General features: G+C 40.1%; 1 protein-coding gene across 1 annotated transcript in view; it reads right to left on the reverse strand.

Annotated features, from left to right (window-relative positions):
* Positions 1 to 821: 821 nt before the first annotated feature.
* The window catches only part of LOC126194808 (FGGY carbohydrate kinase domain-containing protein), a 134,565-nt gene continuing 109,448 nt past the window's right edge, over positions 822 to 25,938 (reverse strand). Inside the window, exons 9-10 of the mRNA XM_049933125.1 lie at positions 19,099 to 19,379; positions 822 to 1,189 (exon numbers count right to left, since the gene is read on the reverse strand). Of these exons, the coding sequence (XP_049789082.1) occupies positions 1,099 to 1,189; positions 19,099 to 19,379 (372 nt within the window). The 3' untranslated portion in view covers positions 822 to 1,098. The remainder of the gene's footprint in view (positions 1,190 to 19,098; positions 19,380 to 25,938) is intronic.

The following is a 25,938-nucleotide window of genomic DNA, read 5'->3' on the forward strand; positions in this document are numbered from 1 at the left end:
AATTATGCAATGAAGTAATCATAAAAATGAAATATGTGTGCACCTCCACTAAGCCTGCTGTGCAATGAACCAGATATATACGCAACAGAGGTTATAGTGTATCTACATTTCAATGAGATCTCTGTCCACAGATCTTAAAAAATAAACCATAAAATGCAATACATTTTTAATCTTTATCAATTCTGACCACTGGTGTCCAGGGAATATTATGCAATATAAATCAATAATTGGCATTAAGACATAGAAAATTGATGTTTAAATATAGCTCATTCAATAACAATGAAAATTAGAGTATTTTTCTTATGCCTGGAGCTTTCTTTGCAACAGCACCATAAAAAATAAATAAAATGTGATGTGTTCTTAAGTTACTAATGCAAATTAGGAACTGAGCTCTTCATGGCAACCCAAATATAACAGTACATTAGATGATGGTGATGACAATGATGTCGATGATGATTATGATGTAAAAATGATGACATAAACAATAATCAGATATTCTGGAGGCTATCACTCCATGAAGATGAATGCTTAGCAGCACTTACGCACTCTTAAAGTTCAGAAAATGTGCACTGAGGCACTATGGATTCTTCTGCAGGTGACTGACTGGTTCGCCCTGCCTTAATTTTTGTGTACTGTGCGTTTTATGTATAATGCCTTTAAAAGATCATACCAAACAATAGTGTAATTATTTTCTGTATTATAAATATAAAAAGTGGACACAGGAATAACATAGAAATAATCATATGGACCAAGTGGCACAACAAAGGGAACACAAACAGCGAAATGAACAAATAAAAAAGGGTAAAGAAAATAAGATACAATTATAGAAAAATATGTATTTTATTTACTGTACTTATGTTTTCCAAATGTTTTAAGAAATTTAATGTTCTTACTCAGTCCCTATAACATTTTAATCACATTATTTCATCCCTTAAAGAGTCTTTTACATTTAAGGTCTTCTTTCCAAAATTTTAAGAGCAGGCTAGTTTTCCCTTTGTGTGTTCCAGTATCAGTCTGTCTTAGCTCTAAGACAGACTGTATGTAATTGTGGTTCCAGTACACATTTATAGATTACAGATGTAAAAAAAGTAACACAACCTAAATCATTGATCTTAGTGACATGACCTCTTTGTATGTCCTCTGGTCCTCCAACATTTTCAGAAACACTTTGTACTTTCTTTGGTGGTATCTGAAAGAAAGAAAAAGAACGTTGTATCAAATAAGACTGGTATATTCAAAACGGAATCAACACACAGATATTATTTTGCTGAAAGTTATTAGGATATTATGAAAGTGACAAACACTTTCACCTTAATGTAAAATCAAATTGTTTGTCAGTGTTAGCAATATTTAAGGACAGTACTGAAAGTTGTATGCTATGAAGTAAAAATTATAAGAACTTATCAACATCAGAATTTAGGCTCTACAATATGGAAACCTCACTTATAAAATTCAGTGCTATGGGAGTTCACATTTATTTGACTGAAAAACTGCAAGGAATAATACTTTTGAAAGACAGATGTTGAAATTTTGCTGCTTTTATAAATACATTTTATAATTTTGTGAAAGTTTACTCCAGTGGTCCTTCCAAAAAAATACTCCATTCAGAAAGAGTGACTCAGGAGCCAGGTACTTCATTATTTATATCTTAAGTGTCTGTATTTGTCCTGTTTGATGTTAATTACACAGTTACACAATTCATGAAAATTGCAACACCAAGAAGGAATAACACAAATGTAAAGGAACATTACAGGATCTTTAGAGCAGTGCACCAGTAATAAGCAATTATGGCTGTACAGATATTGTGTGCACGTATGGCAGCACTGGTCCCTGATGTAACTGAAGCATCAAATTAATTTACTGAACTGCTGTTGAATGAAGTGAAAATATAAAAGTAAATATCAGTATACCTCTTCAGCATCAAAGGGCACAATGTCAGCATTTGAACGAGTTTAAACAAGGAAGAATGACTAGCTTTCATGAAATTATTGGTGGTCTTACCCTGAGATTTCATCTTATGTTGGAGATGTGCGAGTTAGTTATTCAAAGAGGGTTGTACATGATAATGAGCATATACTTGGCTGTAAAAAATTTGACCACAGTCTAGGATGATTGCCACCTTGTCTGCATTATGGCAACAGACCATATAATTTCAGTCACAGTGTTGGCTTGTGCTCTGGAGCATTGAAATGTGATTGACCATTCTATGTCAAGGTTCATGGTCCTCTGCTGACAACTGACCTGCCAGTGTGTAAGCAATTGTGTCAACTTTAATTCCCTGATACCACAAAGATAGCAATGGATATATGAACATTTTTCTCAAAATGCTGAGTCATAAAATGTAGTGATGTAGTGATTTAGTGATTCCAGGTGAGTCCCATTTCAACCTATCCTGTAATGATGGCTGTATATGTGTGATGCTCCCCACACTATAGGACAGCCCGCATTGCTAATTGGATTTATGTTTGTGGCACTATTTTATGTAACATGGGATCCCAATTCCTACATTATGATGAAAGTCAAACAATTACAGCTACATCAAAGAAGTTTTACGACCCAAGATACTGTCCTCTTTCAGGAAAACTAGTTGCCATGTTTCAGCAGAACAACATCCACCAGCATGTGTTGAGAAATGTGCAATTATTTTTCAAGGAATGACAAGTACTACTGTCACCCTAACCTTCACATTTATCTGACATATCATTCATTGAAAATATCTGCTATCTGCAATTTGATTCATTGACAACTTGTTAACCAACCTCCAGCAACAATAGTTGATGTTCCAACTTTTACTTTGAAAATAAGTGGAGGGAAATTCCCCAATCATATATCCATAGGCCCTTTGATTCCATACCAGGATGGTTAAAGGCTCCAATCACAGTACATGGTGGATTTAAATAGTGCTGAATTCACAGAATCAGAGTTCGTGTTTTCAATCACACATACCCACTATACCAAACAGCTCTTTTTTCTTTTTTTTTTTTACCAATGTAGTTAACACACTACACTAAAGTGGACATGAGGTTACTTCTTCACAAGCAGCATATCAATGCATACCATATATTGCATAGCCATTATATGCAAAAATGGTATGACCAGAATGCTGGCAGTTAAGACATCTCAGAAATTAAGATACGGAGGACCACAGCTCCAGGCAGATGATATCTTCTGTAACATATTCAGGGAATACCACTGTTGCACATTCACACAAATGCTGCGGTCTTCTGAAGCTGACCACTTACTTCCTTCACAATGTCTTTAATGCTGGAAATACCAGCCAACTCCCATTATGGTGCAATTCTTCTCTATCAAGATGCAAGAAATCCTTTCATGCTACAACCAATACCTTCACAATAAATCTGTCATGGACATTATAACCTCAAAGACATTTAGCATTTAAAATCATAGCAGATTGAAGGAAGGTTGTGATTTCTGTACGTAATGTCCCATTCCTTAGTCTTTGGACAAACTTTGTAACATGAGAACTACTTAATCTTACAATTTACTTTCATGTGAACTGCTCTCTTATATATTTGTTTGATTGAGTGTTCAAGTATGTTTGTAAACTGAAGTGCAAGTAGGCAAGTGCTCACTCTGTCTACCCAGCTACATCGCAAGAAACACCTAGAGGCTGTTGCATAAGCTTTTACCGGCCCTTTTGCAGCAAGCCTTATGAATGAGTGATGACAATGCACAGATGGGCCCAGAGTGTTTACTTTCCCCTCAATACTTTAACATCATGTGGACCACAGAAATTAATAAGTGATACAACTAATGCAAGAAATGCACAAGTACACAATCAGTGCTATCACAACACTGCACTGCCAGATAGGACACTGATTATTATTCATCCTATATGGTAGTTGTAGCTTTCTTCCAGGGAACAACACTGTCCCCACCTGCAAGTGCTGCTTGCTCTTCAATTTACATGCAGACTATAATACTGCTCAAAGGCCCATTCAAAATGCTAGTGTTTGAAGGGAACTGATAGTCACCATTTCATTCCCACAATTAGCTATCGATATATAAGTTGACTCAAGAGAGCTACCTGTAACAGAGCTAGCCTAATACCCTTTACTATACTTGTTATCTGGGCAGTTAAGCTAGTACCCAAACTCTTAATGACACAATGTTCCACTATAATGCCTTACATTGCTTACAACTATAAAACACTGGTAGAACTTAGGAAGCCCCAGCTTGGGAAGACTAGTTTTACCAAATCTGAACTTAATTACTTAAGACAGAGCCCCCCCAAGATACTCTCCTTTTAGCACCACCTAAGAGGCACCAATAGGTGAAGGGCTGCTAGAGTCACAGAGAGAACTGCCTCTTGCAGATGTGCAGGTTTGGGATGCAGAGCTACCTCGGATTCTTAGAAGAAGGCTCACACATTTGTTGTGCCATGTGGCTGAACAATTTCCTGCTAAGATATGATGTATGCAGTTGCCTGAAGGAAGGACAGAAACTGGAGTTCTAAAACCTTCCTGATGCAGGGCTTGCTGGTGATAATTCCCTTTGTATGCCAAGTTAAAGTCATATCTTTTACCCATACGTGTCCCAAATACCATCACTTGGCACTAGCTCACTATGACACTCAAAAATACAGGATCCCAGATGCTACTCACCACAGCAGAATCTAACAAACATGTGGGTATCAATGTAGAACATGCTGAAGCAGAACTTATTCTTAAATACTACCTTTTGCCACTCAGCAGGGCAATGACAGTATTCAAAAACTTGTTTTAGTCTGAGACATTTGTGGCTTATGAACTACAGGGTCTGCCACAATTGCACCAGTCAGGTCTACAGCACACTGTGCTGCAAAGTTCAAGAATCAGATTGATAAAATACCATAACATATTAATAGCTCAGTGGAAACGAAAAAGTGCCAGAGCAGTTACACAAAGAAAGATGAATGGATGTCACATGGTGCGAGGTCAGCATGACTATAGGCCAAATGGGGCTGGGCCTGCAATATGAAGCAGTTTAAGTAATGGGAAAAGACAGTGTTTGTCAATCAGTGAGCAGTTACAATGCACAGTGGTTGTGTTCTTCATTGCAGTATGGTCCAGAGACAACACTTGGATGACTTCACACAGGGAAAATTCATCTGGAAACTGGAAGGAGAATGAAGTGTTATGAGTGAAGACCAGGCATTTGGTACTGCTCACAGCATTGATTTAAGTGCATCGAGAGCATTCCAAACCACTGCATGGGAGCATGTTAGACACAATACACTCCCATTCATGATGAAAACACTTGCTATGAACAACCAGAGAACTGTAGTAAATCAGTGACTTCAGTGTAATTATTGTCTTTGAATAAAAGTATCATTTCTGATCATTGTACTGTAGTAGTTCTTTCTATGTATGGTCCATGTTTCATTGAGCTGTATTACATGAAACTGACACATCTTGCAATGGTTAGTTTTGTCCTTAAGTTTTGCATGTCATTGTGTATTGTACCAGCTCATCTTCTCAGACTAATTCATACCAGCACTGAGCCCACACTGTGAAAAACGATGTATCGTCTGTCACAGTGAGGCAGACAAGATGTCAAACATTTCACATTGTGGTCACATTGTTATTGTGTAACCGTGCTTCTATCTACTGTTGATAAAATCTTCTCAGGTAGACAGCCGAGTCAATGCATAATTCTCTGGCAACATTTCAGCAAGTTTCTCAGTTGCCATCTTTGTCTGAAGATGGCAAGTAAGAAACTTGCTGAAACATTGTCGGAGAACAACACACTGACTCGGCTGTCAACCTGAGAAGATTTTATCATCAACATTCACTGAGAAAGCCTGCCATCTCAAATATGTTTCTATCTGCTGGTTTCATAAATACATCATTGCCATAGAAGCATTCCATCTAATGAGATAAAATGTAAGAACATACCAAAATTATTTCCTGCAGACCAGTCATTCAGTCACATTCAGATGTGGCGTTGTGCTCTTTGTTATCAATGAGTCATTGTTGCACTTGCTTTTATGTTTCCACTTCAAATATTCTTTCTTAGTGCCCCACTTGGTGTAATACTGACGTTTTCAGTGGTGCAGAAGGGGAGAGGGTGCTTGCTACTGAGACCTTACCTAGATGGAAGTTTGGTCACTTATTGTGGTACACGGTTCTACGTGTTCTCTGAGTTCAGATTCATTCAGGCTATTTTTCCATGGAGTAGCATATTCCATTAATCTTAATGTAGAACAGTGTTTGACCTGTATCAATCTCACTGCTAAGAAAACCACTACAATATAAACAGGAAGAGAAATTTATAAGCCAGATTTTCACACTATGGTTATTATGATTGTTCTTATGTAACAAAAAATCTGCCCTATTGGCTTGTAGCTTTAATATTTGTGGAAACTGTCACATATATCATAAAGTTTACATAGTTATGTTTGAACTAGTGCTATTTCAAAATTTGTTTATGCATTATTTTAAGAAGGGATTTGAAGGTGATCAATAGTTCTGTAGAAAAAGTAAAACTTGTATAGCCACTGGTAAACACTGTCTAACTTTGTCACCACTGGTGTGTGTTTAATTGAAATTATTTGTGAAATATAAGCCCCTAATGTTCCAACAACAGCATCAATGAGGTGTGAAAGATGTAAGAAGCACCTGAATATCAACAGCCAAAACAAATTACAAGTGAAGTGTTACCACACACACAGAGCAAGAAACAGATGTCAAATCTTGAGCTTTCAGAATTTTTGAGTCAATTCTTACATTAAGAGAAAAAGGCTAAGAGAAGTACATTTAGGTACTGAAAGACAGAGAGAAATAGGGCAATGAATGCTCTTTGTATCATTAAAGATTAAGACTACAAATAATTAATGAAATATGTGCATTTGTACAAGACTGAGCTGTGCATGCAGAGTTTTGTTCACTGTTGGCCCAAAGATAGCAAAAATTGGCAGTCAAGATAATTAGACTTGTGTAGCTTGGGAAGAAGTTATGGTACTGACAGAGGACCTATTGATATTTCATTACTGGAAGGTATGGTAATTCAGGTGATGTCAGAGTGACAACACTCTGCATAACCCAGTACTATCACATAAAGAAGTGAGAGCTCATTTTTATTTCATGTTTTTATTCTTTGTAGATTGTAACTTCAGTACTGAAACTATGTACTGCTTGCAACTCAACAGTTATGTACTTTAAACTCCTAGTTGGGGTTTGCTAGTAGTTTGTCAGTTGGTCTTCAACTGTTTGTGTTGGGATATTCTTTTATATATTATATAGCTCTGCATGGTAGGAGATGGATAGGGGCTGTGCTTGTATTGTAGGCCGCAAGAGGAACTGGTTGCTGTCCAGAAAGAGAAGGAAGTTGCATTGGTCACAGTCAAGACTTCAGACTGTTGCTTGGGCTGCTGCGATGTTTAAGCATTATTTTAAGAAGGTATTTGCAGTGAAAACTGTGGTACCGCTGGAAACCCTGATATCACTAAACCTTCTGATGCACATGATCTGGTCAGTTCATTTACACTTGAGATTGACTGACAGACAATGGTGGGTTTATGTGTATCTTGGCAGAAGGTGATTGTAGGTAGAGGACACAGGCCTGTCCTCTTACACTTAGGCAACAGATATGAGGTGTTGCTCACTGTTGACAGCACATCAGAGCCAGCATTGGCTGGCATTATGATACTGCAGATAATGATCCATGCTTCCACCCTACATCCAAAGCTAACTGTTGTGACTGTTACTGATAATCATGCAAAGTTGAGTGTTAGACAGGACTGAAACACCTAAGGAAAACAACAAATAGGCTGGGAAGGAAATTCAGCAAGCACTTAGTATATTTGCTCATGGCCTCATCCAATATGTGCAAGAGACTCCTCCAGAGGCTTATGGACACAATGGGTGCAATTCACTTCAGCAGTAGATCATGTAGACACAATTGACACCTGCCACTAGAGTTCTGTACCCATGCTCAGATTAAGAGTCTGGCTGAAATGGTGAAGACAGTTAGCCTTGGATATAGGGTAGAAGCACGGGTCATTATCTGCTGTATCATCCTGTGTATCAATCCTCCGGTTTGGAGCTGGAGGGTTTTTAGGTTAGACTCGACGACAAAATATTTGCCATAATTAGAGGAAAGGAAATATCAGCCATGTTAATCAAAGATGAGAACAGTCAACCTTACATATCAGAAAGTGAAAATGTTGACGTGGTGTTTGTTAACTGTAATAATTAATGTACTAAAAGTAATGATGTCCACATAGTACAATAATAGAAAGCTGGCTGAAATTGGAAGTGTATAGCAATGAAATCATAACATCAGACTGGAATATGTATCAGAAGAATAGGCTAGATGTCAATTGTGGCAGAAATGGTATTACAGTAAGAACTCAATACTTTTTAGTGATGTTACTGCAGATTACAAATGTGAAATAATGTAGGTGAATGTAAGCATCACAGGTGAACTGAACATGGCAATTTGATGCCTTTTACACCATCCCCTCAGGACCTATAGTGACAACACTACAGAGAAAATTTGGATAATATCATAAATAACTTTCCTGGTTATGCAGTTGTAGTAGGGAAGCCATCAACTTGTCAAAATTAAAGAACTGTGTTTTAGGCTATCATTTTAGCTCTACTAGTGGCTAACAGACCAAAGCTATATGAATTAGTTAGCATAGTTGAGGGAATCAGTGATAATACAGCTCTTAGAGCATCAATGACTACATGACAATGTTTGGTTTGTGGGGCACTCAACAACGCGGTCATCAGCACCCGTACAAAGTCTCAATTTTTGCACAGTCCATTTTCTTTTCACAATCCGATCTAGTCACTCTCACAAATGATGATGATGATGATGAAATAATAAGGACAACACAAACACCCAGCCCCAGGCAAAGAAAACCCGAGCCTGGCTGAGAGATGAACCTGGGACCCATTGATCTCAGTGAGAACATGTGTTAAAAGAAACATTAAAGAAAGTAAGATGATTTTTTTGTTCAGAAAGTGTGAGAGCAAACAGGCAGTAGGTTACGTGAGAAGTCAACAGCAAACATTAGTCTTTGGGAACTAATCTGTGGTGTATCAATTGATAAAATTCTAGAGTACTGAAAAATACACTTTAGACATTTACATACATAGGAAGGTTGTGAGGGATTGAAAGACGTAAAGCAGTTCAATGGCTGAGTTTGGAACTTGCTATAGAATCACAGAGCACTTCATTGCAGATTAAAATGAAGAAAGCCTCTTCATAAAAGCCGTCCGAAGTGGCCGTGCGGTAAAAGGCACTGCAGTCTGGAACCGCAAGACCGCTACGGTCGCAGGTTCGAATCCTGCCTCGGGCATGGATGTTTGTGATGTCCTTAGGTTAGTTAGGTTTAACTAGTTCTAAGTTCTAGGGGACTAATGACCTCAGCAGTTGAGTCCCATAGTGCTCAGAGCCATTTGAACCTCTTCATAAACAAACAAGCTAAATTAAGTCAAAATGAGCATAAGGAGAACTTGCAAGAAACATTCAATAAATTCAGAAGTAAAGTTCTGTCAGTAAATGGATCACAGTCATCTATCCAGTCACACTGTCATACCAAACTAGAAACTAACAGAGAGAGAAGACTGAAATTCAAAATCTGATCTTCCAAAATTGTTTCATTGTGGAAGATAGTAATATCATTCATTCTTCAAACTCCAGAAATGCCAAGGACATATTGAAATAAGTGATTGTGGAGTAGAAAATCAACAAAAACCATTCAACAGAAAACAGGCATCACCACCTGACAAAAACAAGGGAAGGCACCCAGGAGGGAAAGAGAAAATGAAATGGAGCTTTATGGGTTAAGAGAATATGAGTTGTTATTTCATTGATCATAAAACTGAGACAAGTTTACAAAGACCTTGGCAGTATAAGCCTACTCATCATAGTGACAGTGCACACCCCATGGCCTGGATACATACACTGATTTACTTGGGAAGGATGTCATATAGCAGGTGTATCCCCTCCTGAGGCAAGGTGGCCCACAACTGCTGCAACTGGTCCTCGATATCCTGGATACTGGCACTAGCATGAAGCTGGTCTCACACATGTTTTGTCAGGCACAGATCTGGGGATCTTGCTGGACATGGGAGTACCATCAGTATCATGCAGATAGTTCATAGAGACATGTGCCATGAGTGGACAAGTACTGTGCTCTGTTGAAAAATGACAACACGATACTGTCACCTGAAAGGTAATGCACGAGGATGTATGATGTCCATGACATAGTGTTGTACCATCAGAGTTCTCTCAATCACTACCACCCATGATCTGAAGTCATACCTGATAGCTCCTCACACCATGATGCTAGATGTAATACCAATGTGCCTCTCTGCGACACTGGAAGAATAGGAGTTCTACACCATACTCAACTTACCAAAGATGGTCATTTGGGGCAGTGCAGAACCACAATTTATCGCTTAACACAGTTTAGTACCATTTGTCAGCAGTCCATGCTTCCCAGTTATGGCAGAACTCTAAATACAGCTGTTTGTTTTGTGATATTAACAGCAGCATACACGAGGGACAGTAATTATCTAATCCAGCTCCTGCCTGTCTCCGACCAATGCTCTGGGATGACACAGACTGTTGCAGGGAGTCCACCGCTTGTTCTCAGATTGCAGGTGCAGTTGTGAAGAAGTTATAATGTCCTTGATGCACAATACGGTTTGCTTGTGAGGGTCTAATTTGGTCGATCAGAACCTTGAAGATGAGTATACCCGTCCTCATGTTCCCACGCAGTTCAGCATTGGGCCACTGTCATATCTATGTGGAATCCTGCCCACTCACGTAATAGAGGTTGCCTAGGAAACAGTTTTCTCAGATAGCTAGACAACATACAATCAAATCATATTAATGGAGTTTATTACAGTAATTAAATTGACAATACTTAACTTGTGTATGTACAAGGTGGGCTGTGATCAATTGGCAACATGCAAATAATCAATGTCATTCAATAGATACAATTTCCATGCAAGCTCAAGCTCATAATTCATGGCTCTTCTAGCGCCTGTCTTCAAGCCTGTATTCTATTGTAGCCACGGCTAGGCAGTGTGTTGCTTTTATTCTCTTCATGTAGATGCCGCTACAGTCATGGTGTTCTCCTAGTCAGCATGCTATTGGCTGACGTCATCTCACAGCCCTCTCTGCTGTATCATTCTTGATTTTTGTACTGTCATTTGTCGTTATGCTGTAGCATTCCCTCCCCCCCCCCCCTCCCCAAAGCAACTGAATGTTGTCATGTAGGGAGTATGAAAATGGTAGGGTAGGCAGGAGTGTGGGCACAGTGCTGAACCAGAAGCTGTGGCTGCAGGGGACGTCAAACTTCACATCCTACCCCGCCATCCGGCTTTTGCACTGGCAGGAATGTCCCCCGGAAAACAACCAGAAGGGTATGCATCCACCTCCTGATGCCATGAAGCAGGCAGCGACTGCTGTGGTGTGGGTGGGTGCAGCTCCATTGGTAGGATGAGAGGAGGCTGAAGAGGCGAAGGCTCAATCTCCATGGGATCATCCCGTGGTGCCGTGATGGCAGCCTCTGGCTGCTGCTGTAGTCACACTGTTCTCTGGATCCATGAATATGGAGGAAGAGACACTGAAAGATCATCGTCCACATGACAGTGCTGAACTTGATTGTGATGTCAGCACTGCAAGATATCTAGACCTGACGTAAAATACATGCAAGCACCAAGTTGACGGACAATCTCTTCTCGTGCCCTATAAACAACAATATCATGCTGTGTGAAGCAATACTTGTGGCCTTCCTTCAGTGCCGGATGCTGAGGAGGGTGGAGTATATGGAGCAGTGTCTCATGGTGGCAGCTGTGAATCAATTCCATTGGCGATCTTGTGGATGTAAACATATGAGGCGAGAAACAGTTGCAATGCTTGATCTCTGGTATGTGCGGAGTGAAGTTGGCTATCTGCTACTTGAAGGTTCTGACAAAGCGTTCCACTTTGCCATTTGACTGTGGATGGAACAGTGCATTAGTTTCACGCTGTATGCCATTGCATTCACAAAATGTTTCAAATTCATTTGACATGAAGTGAGGTCCGTTGCCTTACACTATTATTCGAGGAAAAAATAGAGGACAATACCTGAATTGTGCTATGTGACATTGTCGTGTTCATTGGCACAGCAAATGTAAACTTGCTATACGAGTCAACCACAATCAACAAACAAGTGTTCCATAAAGGTCCTGGAAAGTCTATGTGCATATGTTGCCATGGTGCCTGCGACTTAGGCCAAGCAGAGAATTTTTGTGGCAGAGCAGACTGATTTTCCACACATGCATGACATTGTTACATCATCTGTTCCATTTGGGTGTCCATACCCTGCCTCGTACAGTGCTGAAGCACTAATTGTTTTGTACGAACAATCCCCCAGGGTCCTTGGTGAAGTAACTGCAACACTTCATTTTGCAAAGCTTTAGGGATCAACAAATGTGACTGTCCACTGTCATTTTGAACAAGAATCACACCTTTCTTTACAGTGAGGCTATTCCGATGTGCAAAGTATTGGCACACTACAGAGTTCTTGAGGCTATGCAAGGAACAACGCCAAAATGTGTGAATGTATGTTAGCAAAATGTTCAAATCTCAATCAGCTTCTGTAGCTTGTGCAATTTTCCTACAGATCATCGGAAAAGATTGAAGCAATTCAGAATCCTGAGCATTGATGTGACAACAAGATGCAACAGAAGCATCAGAGTCTGTATCAGGGCCAATCGGAAGACATGAAAGTGCAGCCGCATTACCATGTTGAGCCGTTGGACAGTACATAATCGCTTACTGGTACTGAGACAATAACAAAACCTAGCTTTGCAAATTTTGGGCTGTTCGTACAGAAACCGGTTTTATTGGATGGAATAAGTGCTGTTAAGGCTTGTGATCCATTACTAAGTAGAATTTTCTGCCATACAAATAGTTGCAGAATTTGGTGACACCATAAACAATAGCCAAAGCCTCTTTCTCAATTTGTGAATAGCTACACTGAGCTTTGGACAACACTCTTGATGCAAAAGCAATAGCCCTGTCTTTATCACAAATTCTGTGTGAAAGCACTGCATCGATTCTGTAAGAGGAAGCATCAACTTGCAATACAACTGTTTGTAAGGATCAAAGTGAACTAAGCATCGATCACTGAGCAATGGATCTTTAATGTTTTGAAAAGATACTTGGCACTCATCTGTCCAAACAAAGGGGTCATTCTTTTGATGCAAGCAATGCAATGGAGCCGCTATTTGTGCAGCATTCAGAATGAACTTATGATAATAGTTCATTTTCCCTAAGGCTGACTGCAATTCTGTGACATTGTGAGGAACTGGAAAATCTCAAATGTCTAACAAATTCAACTGAAGAGAATGTACACCCTGACTGTTTATGACATGACCAAGATACTGCAATTCAGGTTTAAGAAACTCTCACATGTCCACATCACACTTTAGTCCTGCATCAGATAACACACGAAACAAAGCACATAAATTTGAAATGTGTTCTTCAGGTGTATTATTTGCTATGTCAATACCTTACAAGTAATTTAAACAGTTTTGCGCTTGTGCAGTTAGCTGTTCCAAATACCACCGGAAAATGGTGGGTGTGAAGCACTGCCAAAAGGCAAACGCAAATATTTAAACAAATCAAAATGAGTATTTACTACACACACTTTTTGAGATTCTTCATCGAGTGGTATTTGAAAATACGCATCGTGCAAATCACTTTTTGAAATTTTTAGCCTTGCCTAAACCTTCAGAAAAGAGTTCCAGGAATTCTTTTAGCAAGCTAACAACACTTCTTTTGCATGGAATGCAGACACGAACAACACATTGTCCTGAATCTTAAAGCCAAACAAATCAAAAGAATATATTCTCACAATTAAATGATTGTAGCATTGTAAAAGCCACTGTTCACATATGCGAGTCATACATGGCAGGCAATGTACATTTTCCAAGAATGGGAATGTCTTGTCCTTTATAGGCCATCAGTTTCATGCTAGTTTTAGACAGGCCTAACAGTTCATATGTGTGATGATTTAGCAATGTGACAGAGGCATCCACGCAACTGAAATTTCATACGTTTCCCTCAAAGAAACAGATGAGCAGAAAGTTTTTTGGACAGGCGTGTCACTGAAGAAACTGCATGCTTGCTAGTTTTGTGAATGCCTGTTGCAGACTTTTTATATACTGCATTAATGACATGGACCTTGTGACTAGATGTTTGTGAGTGGGCCAAATTCTTATGTTTGTTCCATTGCAAACATACAGATTGTACATGTTCTTTCCTACCACAAGCGTAACACTGAGCTTGTGGGGTGGGGCAGTCTTGGCGTTTCTGCCATGAACAACAGGGCAAGACTTAATTCTGTTTGCCTGTGTAGCTACCTGTTTGGCGAACTGCTTATGCAACATGAAGCATTATTTACTCGGTGTGGTGAGCGCAAGGTGCCACTGAATGGGCCAGTTGCAAACAAGTGACTCAACCCAACAAATAGCTGGCTGTTCAAATTTATCGGTTGCAGGGCACTTGAACTGTACTGATATAGTATTTGCATTACCTGCTGAAATGATGGATCACACTGTTGCAAAATCTGTTCTTCGAGTTTGACATCAGGTACATTGTACATAATCCCATCATACAACATAACACCTGAATATAAAGCCCCACAAGCATGTTTGAATTTGCTTTTCCTTGTCATACCTAGCAAATCTGTTACCCACTCAAGATAAGTTTGTTCTGGCCATTTTTTTACAATTAAATAATCACTTGTTGGTCGTAATAGTTAGTGAGTGAACCTACAACCTGTTCATAAGAAAGTTCACTTGGAGTGGCGTTAGGAGATAACTTCTGAGTTAATCGGAACACTGCACTTCATAATGTGGATTATATATAGGGAAGTTTCACAGTGCCTGGTATGTTGTGAGCAAGTATGTGTGCTTCAAACTGTTTCAACCACGCAAGCCATTCCTCTTCTTGTTCACAAAACTTGTGGAAAGGTGGTATAGCAGCTGTAGTAAATCTAGAGGGTCATAGATCTGACACACAGGTCGATGCAGTGTTATTTGATTCCTTCACGGCATTCATACTGTTCTGTGCTGTTGTCTAGTGAGTAATATATGAGTTAGGATGCGCCATGTTTCAACATTCCGTAGCAGATAAAATTAAAAATATAATTCTTAAAGGGACAGTAACACAAGAAGTAACAGTAACTTTTGGAGTAGTCACAAGGGACTGTTACAGGGCCTTTACTGTTCACTGTACATTTGAACGATTTGGTGGATAATGTCAGAAGTGCTAGAAAACTGTAGTGAAATGCAGTAAGACTTGCAGGCAACTGACATTTTGTATGGGGACTGGCAGTTGACCATCAATGTAAATAAATGGAACATTATTGCACATAAACAGACTGAGAAATTCATTACTATTTGATCACACTACTTGCGACAAATCACTGGAAACTGTATCTAGGAGTATCCATCTACAGTGACCTAAAGTGGAATGACCATATAAAACTCGTTGCAGGAAAAGAAATGCAAGGCTAAGATTCATATGAAGAAACTTAAGGAAATGGAATTAATTCACAAAAGAAGAGTCTTATTACATACTCAATTTATTCCTTGAGTTTTGATCATCATCAGTTGGAGGATCGGCACCAGGTAGGGGAAAAGAGGGGCAAGTTGCATCACATTGATTCAGTAAGTGGAAGATTACAATCAAAAGGGTGATCAAATTCCAGTCGCAAATGCTACAAGGGAGGCATGTGCCTCCCTGGGACATTAACTGTTAAAATTCTTAGTATGTACATTCCACAAAGAATCAGGCAACATATTACTTCCTCCCACACATATCTTGAAAAATAACCATGACAGGAAAATAAGAGAGGCTCTTTATACAGTTGGTCTTCCAACACATCCCACATGCACACATGAGGGGGGGAAATGATCATGGTTCAACTACCCTCCACTAGCAGATTGCAGAGTGTAAATGTAGATGTAGATAGTACATGTTACATAAAAATCTGTCTTCATTGATGCAACCTAGCACCACCACTGCTGAGAGAGAGAGAGAGAGAGAGAGAGAGAGAGAGAGAGAGAGAGATAGATAGAGAGAGAGAGAGAGAGAGGTTTTGGCATTGTAAAATAACAACTCGAACTGCTATGTGAAATGTGCTTTCCAATAACCACAATCCATCTTAAGGTCTGAGGGACTACGGAACTCATTGCTAGTCAAACATGGCTGAAAGAGCACGGAATTGTTCTGTACACAGCACAATACCAGTGATCCACTAACTTTAGGTTTGCTGTGTGATGTAGTCAAGTAACTTTACTGTTTTACACTGCACCAGATACAATATTCTGTATCTGTTTATTTCAAGGTATTAAAAAACTGTATGGACTAATATATATTTATGAAAAGACTGTGTTTGCCCTCAAGGACTAGTGTAATTGTCAGAATAATCTTTTCATATGGGAATCCATCTGAACAACAACAAAGCCGCTGATTGGAACAGTCTGATTAGCCTGAGGTATAGACTTGCACATAAGATCTCATGCAATTATCATCTCATTGCAAGGCAGTACTTTTGCGTACAGATTGACACATATACAAAGACTATATGGCATTTGCTGCTGCTTTTGGTTCATAATAAGGGGGCAGGTTATAATGTTGGAGTTTTATTCAAAAATGCGAAGGAGTATATCATCAAACAATAGTGAGCGAAACAACAATGATACTATCTTGTAAGGGGAAAAATGACATGTATTTAAAACAGTGTGCTGCTTATCAGATATATTACCTTTTCAGACAATGCTGTGAAGTATGACTGATAAAAACAGAACAGGGATTCACAAAATCTTATGAAGAGAATAAAATTGCCTGGTATGGACACTACATGATGAAATGCACAGTTGAAACACTACCAAATTTGTAGCAAATGATCGTATGGACCAGAACAGCAGAAGATTCCAGTGTGAGGTCTGTTGCTATGACAGATGTATACTTTCATATGCAATATTTAGGATCAGTGCCAACAGCGAGGCACAAGTAAAATATAAATTGTGGGAGTACGAAGTACAGTTTGACGGTTATGAAGGACCTTTATTGTATGCATCAAGAGGTACAGAATGAAATGTGCAGCATTACACTTATTAACATATAGAGCATCAATTCGAGTTCTTTTATCATATTGAAATTTTCTCAAGATCTCATTATGTTTTTATACATTGTTCTTCACATAGCATCTATAGAATATGAGTTCACTATCAACATCTTCAGTCAAGTTATTAACACTTGACATATGCAATAGTGAACCCACCGCACTATTCTGATACACATCTAAAATTTCTTATGATGACTTTCCAATCAAGGTAACTTTCCTTATTAGTAAATGTATCGATATCTGTAGGAGTTAAAGGAAAGCATTTAACAACATTTATCAAAACTCCAGTTATGAAAATAAAGGCATTGTATTAGTGTTGGATGCCATCCACAGTATTATAAGTGAAGTATGTGAATACTGTTTAGAAAACACAGTACTTCTAAATACATATGGTGGACACTAAATTTTTTAATACATGCTACATATGCCATAGCTGCAATGAAAAATGGCAAAGCGGTAGGTACAGATACGATACCAGGAGAAATATTAAAATGCTTGAACCAAGATGGAATAAGAGAAATATTGAGGTTATGTGAGAAAAAAATATCACAGTGGTGAATGTAATGAGGACTTTCTGACAACAGTAATGATTCCATTGCCGAAAAAAACATGCAATGAGCACAGGACAGTCAGCCTCATTTCACATGCAGCCAAAGTGATGTTAAGAATAATTAATAAGAGACTTGAAAAAGTAATGGAGGAGAATATTGGCGAGGAGCAGTTTGGATTTAGACAGAATACAGGCACCAGAGATGCAATAGGTCTCCTACGAATCTTGGGAGAAAGGTTTATTGAAAAAGTAAAAGACCTATTTATGTGCTTCATCGATCTAGAAAAGGCATTTGACAATATGGTTTGGGACAAGCTGGCGACTATAATGAGGGAAAAGAGAGTGGACTGGAAAAGCAGAAGACTTGTAAACTCCTTATATCTTAATCAAAAACCCTCAGTTAAAGTGAGAAGAGAAAGTACAAACTGGATTGGACTGGGAAAAGGAGTAAGACAAGGATGCTGTCTATCACCTACCCTTTTCAACCTCTACTTGGAAAATATGATTGACCAATGCTCATTAGATGAAAAAGGATAGAAACTGGAGGAAGAAGAGTAGGGTGTTTGAGGCCTGATCCTTCTAGCTACAGGGGAAAAAGAATTACGGAATTTGGTGGACACCATTTAAGCTAACCGAAAAAATTATGGAATGAAAATAAACACAAAGAAAACAAAAGTATTTGCACTAGGAGGAAATAAAGAAATAAAAATTATACTGAATGGAGAAATATTAGAACAGGTTCAAAATTTTAAGTATCTTGGAAGCAGGATAGACACTGAATAGAAGCGCAACACAGAAATTAAAACAAGGAAAGCAATTGCAAAAGAGGCATATTATAAGAAAAGGAGAATTTTCTGCAGCCCTCTCAACAGAGAACTCAGGAAGAGACTCAAAAAATGTCTTGCATGGAGTGTTCTTCTGTATGGCACTGAAATGTGGACTTTGAGGAAGAAAGACAGAGAAAGGCTGGAGGCTACTGAGATGTGGACATGGCAGAGGATGGAAAGAATGAGTTGGATGGACAGAGTAAAAAATGAAGAGGTACTGAGAAGAGTGGGAGAGAAAATACAGTTACTAGAAGTAATTAAAAGAAGAAAAAGGAATTGGATTGGGCATATTTTAGGAAAGAATGATGGACTGATAAAAACAGTTTTAGAAGGTTATGTAGAAGGGAAAAGGAAGCAAGAAAGGAAGAGATTTCAGATACTGGATGACGTGATCGATGGTACAACATACAGCAGCCTTAAGAAGGACGCAATGGATGGCAGAAAATGGAGAGACAAAGGACCTGCTAATACAGCAGAAAACTGATGATGATGATGATGATGATGATGACATATGAACTGCAAAGTTATTACCTTGTTGTTATAGTTTTAGCATTTTTCCCATTGAAACATACCTGTGCTCTAAATCTCTTGGTTTCAGTACTTCTGCTGGTCCACTCATTGCTTTAGCAGCTGTTGTAATTTCTGGATACACTCCTGCAGCACATGCCCCCAGAATAGCAGCACCTAACATCACTGACTCAGGTTCCTTGGGAAGCAATACTGGCAAGCCCGCTACATCCGCTTGTGTCTGCACAAACAGCCTGTTGCGACTCAGTCCTCCACAGATTACTATGGATTGTATGTCTGAATGACCAGCCAGTCTCATTTCCTGGAGAATGTGTAATGTTCCATACTGCAACAACATGAAATTCCAAGTTCATTTTTATTGTCTTTATATAATCTATTGTGGTGGTTGCTTAATTTCACATTTAAATTTTTATCAGAATTATTGCTAGAAAGTGAAAGACAGGGTACATTAATTAACTAGCTTACAGTAACGATTTAATTTTCAACATTAGTAAAATTTTCTGTCACATTGCATAATATTCCAATTTTACAAATATAACTCAAAAACAAAAGTGGTAGAATATACCAATGGACAAATACTGACATTTGGGGAGGAAAGTATTATGACAATATTTCTCTAAGCAGTTAGCACCTATCTGACACAAGTTCCAGTTAACATATGAGTCACTGCACTAAGGCTGAGCATTAATTATCACTGTATACAATAGATCTCTTCAGTAAAATATCTATCAATTCTAATACTGCTACAAAAGAACTGCAGTGATATTTGTGGGCAATGCTACTAAACAATATTCCCGTTTGTAATGACGTAGACCATCTTTGCTTTAATTACTTTTGCTTTTGAAGACTTTTTTTTTCATTAGTATGTGCCCACACCACTATTTGGTCATTTATGCATAGCCAACAAAGACCTAGGGGTGGCAGATACATAGAAACAAACTTTTAAACATGAAGTTGAAGGAAAATAGAATTAATTATTGCAATAACATAAACTGAGACTGGAGAGAATAATTGATCTGTTATGTATGATTGTACAGATACAAGCTTTTAAGCTACTGATTACCACACACACAATCTCACACAAACCTGCATCCGCACTGATATTGTGGTGGGGTTTAAAAGGGTGTGGCAAATGGTAGAGGGTAATATGTATGGGGAAACGAGATACTGAAAAGATAATCAGAAACAAGAGAGGGGGGATAGGTAGTCGTCAGTGGCACTTACAAAGTAAGGACTGCTGTAAAAGGTGGCAAGAGCGCACCAGTGCGCACGTGCACGTGCACGCGCTCCCCCCCCCCCCCCCTGCCCCCCTCCTCCACACACATACATACATGTGTTCTGGTTTCTTATTTATCTCAGTGTTATCTTAGATAAGAAAAGATTTGTAACATAAACTTTAAGTTATTTGCATTTTTTCAAAATTGCAAATAGTGTATACGAAATTATAAAGTAAAAGCTTTAACAGATTCATGTACTACTAATTTAACACAAGTATCCATCCCTAGACTTGCCCCTATGGATCAGTTATCATCAAACCTCTTATCAACCAACCTAGCAACCCTGAATACTATGGATCTGACACTAATATTTGCTGTTTCCTATTATTTCTGTATCATCCACTCACACCACCACTACCCCTATCACATCACTAGGGGCCAAAATGTTATCAGAACTGTCATCAATCAGCCTATTGATCCTCAAAATTTGGAGATTTGACACTAACTTCAATTCTTTTTTATTATTTATACATGCTACACTCTAACCATTTCTACTCTCGCTTGCAGTGGTGAAATGTCATTGAGGCTGTCACCAATCAGCCTAGCAAAATCAGAAACTGTGGATTTGACACTAATATTGTCCACTTTCTGTTATTTTTACATATCACCTCCTTCCCAGCTTGGGACCCCATGCATAGTATTCTTTTCCTCTAAAGTAAACCATGTATTGAGTCTGGTTGAAATTTTTTCAGATATCTGTCTGTTTCCATCTCCTCTTCCCTCTATCACTGTCCATCTCCTCCTCCCCCCCTATCTCTGACCATCTCCTCCTACTCCCCCTTTCTGTCCATCTATTCTTCCCCCCTCATTCTGCCCACCTCCTCCTCTCCCTTTCTCTGTCCATCTCCTCCTTCCCTTTCTCCTACCCACCTACTATGTCACCCCCCCTACTCCTATCCACCTACTATGTCACCCCCCCCCCTTTCTCCTCAGAGGGGTAGGTGAGTCTTACTCCTGCAGTACCTCTTTACAGACAAGGAGTGCTTTGTGTATCATGTTGTTGAAATTGATCCATTGTTTCTGGAGGAGATGTGTAAAACGCAAACACACATACACACCTGCTTGACCTCCAAAATCATCAAATGCTGACACTCTGATGGACAAACTATGTTAACATACAAAGCATCCCACTCTCTTTTTTGTTTTTATTGTATCTTCTCTAATTATTTTCTTTACTGCTTTTTACTTCTTCACCTCCACTCTCCTCATTTGCCCACCCTCTCTCTGATTAGTCTCCCCACCCCCATCACTACCCAAAAAAAATCTCCTTTTCCTCCTAGTCCTAAACTGCACTATTAATTTCATTTCTCTTCCTCTTCAACCATCTGTACTGTTTGCTGTGTCCTCCTCATCTCTGACAACATCCCCAGCATACCCCTCTTTTCTCCATGGGGAAGAAACCAATATGTCCAAAAGCTAGTATAATTCCATGTACGTTCACATGTAACTACCGGCAGTACTACAAATTCGCCTTCTGAAGGTAAGTAATGGTCAGGAATCTTTCATCTTGCCCTGAGATGTAGGTTATCCACCTAAAATACTACTCTCTTCTCATCTGCAGTACTCTCCTGTTGTTCACCCACACCTTACCATATCCTATTCCATCCTTTTACCAACCTGCTCACTCCCAGCACCCTTATGGCTATTTTGGATGACCATGGAGCAAGATCTGTCCTTTACACCCACCATCTACCACTGCAAAACAGTCAAAGCCATCTCCTATACTATAAGAAGTAGTGTCACAGGTGAAAGCAGCTGTGTTACATACCAGCTGTGCTCAAATTATTGTACAGCATTCTATGTGGGCATGACAACTATTCAGCTGTTGAGATCACAGTACAAATGCAGCCTACTGCAAAGCTGCTATACTCATTTCCTCTTCCCTCATTTTTGTCAACCTCAGCAATCTTTCATAAACAATCAGTATCAACACAACTATGGGTGGGTGCATTTGAATATTTATGAGACTGTGTGTGGGGATAAAATGTTGATAAATTACAGGAAGAACGGTAGCTCAAATGCTTGAAAGTCTTCATGCTGCTAAGTGTTTCAGTGTACCATGCATGAATTATCTATAAGTGGTTGTCTTTCCTCATTCATTCTTATTGAGGAAAATGAAAGTTGGAGAAAAGAAAGTAAATCTAGATCCAGCATTTCTTCAACCATCTCCAAAAATGTGAATCCATTGTAGTTCCTTGCATAGCTCCCTACAGTGTCTATCCAGTCACAAGTGTACCTATTGATTTTGAGCTTCTTCACTGCAAGGAAATTGCCATGTTTATGTTCCTGATGAAGTGCATTAAGATGAATTGGTTATTTGTCTCATGACATACATTTATTAAAACATTGATGTGGATGAAAGGAGACACATCAAAAATATGTAACAAAGTTCCAGAATTAATTTTCACTCTGCAGCAGTGTGTGCGCTGATATGAAACTTCCTGGAGGATTAAAACTGTGTGTCGGACCGAGATTCAAACTTGGGACCTTTGCTTTTTGCAGGCAAGTGCTCTGTGCTAGAAGATAGGAGATGAGGTACTGATGGGAGTAAAGCTGTGAGGACAGGCCGTGAGTCATGTTTGGGTAGCTCAGTAAGTAGAGCAAAGGTCCCAAGTTTGAGTCTCTGTACGGCACACAGTTTTAATCCTCTGGGAAGTTTCATGTCACACAGTTCATTATATATATATATATATATATATATATATATATATATATATATATATATATATATATATATAAAAAAAGAAAGATGATGAGACTTACCAAACAAAAGCGCTGGCAGGTCGATAGACACACAAAAAAACACAAATATACACACAAAATTCTAGCTTTCGCAACCAACGGTTGCTTCGTCAGGAAAGAGGGAAGGAGAGGGAAAGATGAAAGGATGTGGGTTTTATGGGAGAGGGTAGGGAGTCATTCCAATCCCGGGAGCGGAAAGACTTACCTTAGGGGGAAAAAAGGACAGGTATACACTCGCACACACACACATATCCATCCACACATACAGACACAAGCAGACATATTTAAAGACAAAGAGTTTGGGCAGAGATGTCAGTCGAGGTGGAAGAGTAGAGGCAAAGAAGTTGTTGAGAGACAGGTGAGGTATGAGTGGCGGCAACTTGAAATTAGCGGAGATTGAGGCCTGGCGGATAACGAGAAGAGAGGATATACTGAAGGGCAAGTTCCCATCTCCAGAGTTCGGATTGGTTGGTGTTGGTGGGAAGTATCCAGATAACCCGGACGGTGTAACACTGTGCCAAGATGTGCTGGCTGTGCACCAAGGCATGTTTAGCCACAGGGTGATCCTCATTACCAACAAACACTGTCTGCCTGTGTCCATTCATGCGAATGGACAGTTTGTTGCTGGTCATTCCCACATAGAATGCATCACAGTGTAGGCAGGTCAGTTGGTAAATCACGTGGGTGATTTCACACGTGGCTCTGCCTTTGATCGTGTACACCTTCCGGGTTACAGGACTGGAGTAGGTGGTGGTGGGAGGGTGCATGGGACAGATTTTGCACCGGGGGCGGTTACAAGGATAGGAGCCAGAGGGTAGGGAAGGTGGTTTGGGGATTTCATAGGGATGAACTAACAGGTTACGAAGGTTAGGTGGACGGCGGAAAGACACTCTTGGCGGAGTGGGGAGGATTTCATGAAGGATGGATCTCATTTCGGGGCAGGATTTGAGGAAGTCGTATCCCTGCTGGAGAGCCACATTCAGAGTCTGGTCCAGTCCCGGAAAGTATCCTGTCACAAGTGGGGCACTTTTGTGGTTCTTCTGCAGGGGATTCTGGGTTTGAGGGGATGAGGAAGTGGCTCTGGTTATTTGCTTCTGTACCAGGCCGGGAGGGTAGTTGCGGGATGCGAAAGCTGTTGTCAGGTTGTTGGTGTAATGTTTCAGGGATTCCGGACTGGAGCAGATTCGTTTGCCACGAAGACCTAGGCTGTAGGGAAGGGACCGTTTGATGTGGAATGGGTGGCAGCTGTCATAATGGAGGTACTGTTGCTTGTTGGTGGGTTTGATGTGGACGGACATGTGAAGTTGGCCATTGGACAGGTGGAGGTCAACGTCAAGGAAAGTGGCATGGGATTTGGAGTAGGACCAGGTGAATCTGATGGAACCAAAGGAGTTGAGGTTGGAGAGGAAATTCTGGAGTTCTTCTTCACTGTGAGTCCAGATCATGAAGATGTCATCAATAAATCTGTACCAAACTTTGGGTTGGCAGACCTGGGTAACCAAGGCTTCCTCTAAGCGACCCATGAATAGGTTGGCGTACGAGGGGGCCATCCTGGTACCCATGGCTGTTCCCTTTAATTGTTGGTATGTCTGGCCTTCAAAAGTGAAGAAGTTGTGGGTCAGGATGAAGCTGGCTAAGGTAATGAGGAAAGAGGTTTTAGGTAGGGTGGCAGGTGATCGGCGTGAAAGGAAATGCTCCATCGCAGCAAGGCCCTGGACGTGCGGAATATTTGTGTATAAGGAAGTGGCATCAATGGTTACAAGGATGGTTTCCGGGGGTAACAGATTGGGTAAGGATTCCAGGCGTTCAAGGAAGTGGTTGGTGTCTTTGATGAAGGATGGGAGACTGCATGTAATGGGTTGAAGGTGTTGATCTACGTAGGCAGAGATACGTTCTGTGGGGGCTTGGTAACCAGCTACAATGGGGTGGCCGGGATGATTTGGTTTGTGGATTTTGGGAAGAAGGTAGAAGGTTGGGGTGCGGGGTGTCGGTGGGGTCAGGAGGTTGATGGAGTCAGGTGAAAGGTTTTGCAGGGGGCCTAAGGTTCTGAGGATTCCTTGAAGCTCCGCCTGGACATCGGGAATGGGGTTACCTTGGCAAACTTTGTATGTGGTGTTGTCTGAAAGCTGACGCAGTCCCTCAGCCACATACTCCCGACGATCAAGTACCACGGTCGTGGAACCCTTGTCCGCCGGAAGAATGACGATGTATCGGTCAGCCTTCAGATCACGGATAGCCTGGGCTTCAGCAGTGGTGATGTTGGGTGTAGGATTAAGGTTTTTTAAGAAGGATTGAGATGCAAGGCTGGAAGTCAGAAATTCCTGGAAGGTTTGGAGAGGGTGATTTTGAGGAAGAGGAGGTGGGTCCCGCTGTGACGGAGGATGGAACTGTTCCAGGCAGGGTTCAATTTGGATGGTGTCTTGGGGAGTTGGATCATTAGGAGTAGTATTAGGATCATTTTTCTTCGTGGCAAAGTGATATTTCCAGCAGAGAGTACGGGTGTAGGACAGTAAATCTTTGACGAGGGCTGTTTGGTTGAATCTGGGAGTGGGGCTGAAGGTGAGGCCTTTGGATAGGACAGAGGTTTCGGATTGGGAGAGAGGTTTGGAGGAAAGGTTAACTACTGAATTAGGGTGTTGTGGTTCCAGATTGTGTTGAAAGGAATTTTGAGGTTTTGGAGGGAGTGGAGCTGGAAGTGGGAGATTGAGTAGATGGGAGAGACTGGGTTTGTGTGCAATGAGAGGTGGTTGAGGTTTGCTGGAAAGGTTGTGAAGGGTGAGTGAGTTGCCTTTCCGGAGGTGGGAAACCAGGAGATTGGATAGTTTTTTGAGGTGGAGGGTGGCATGCTGTTCTAATTTACGGTTG

The sequence above is a fragment of the Schistocerca nitens genome, chromosome 1, assembly GCF_023898315.1.
Source record: "Schistocerca nitens isolate TAMUIC-IGC-003100 chromosome 1, iqSchNite1.1, whole genome shotgun sequence".
NCBI classification, from domain to species: Eukaryota; Metazoa; Arthropoda; class Insecta; order Orthoptera; family Acrididae; genus Schistocerca; species Schistocerca nitens.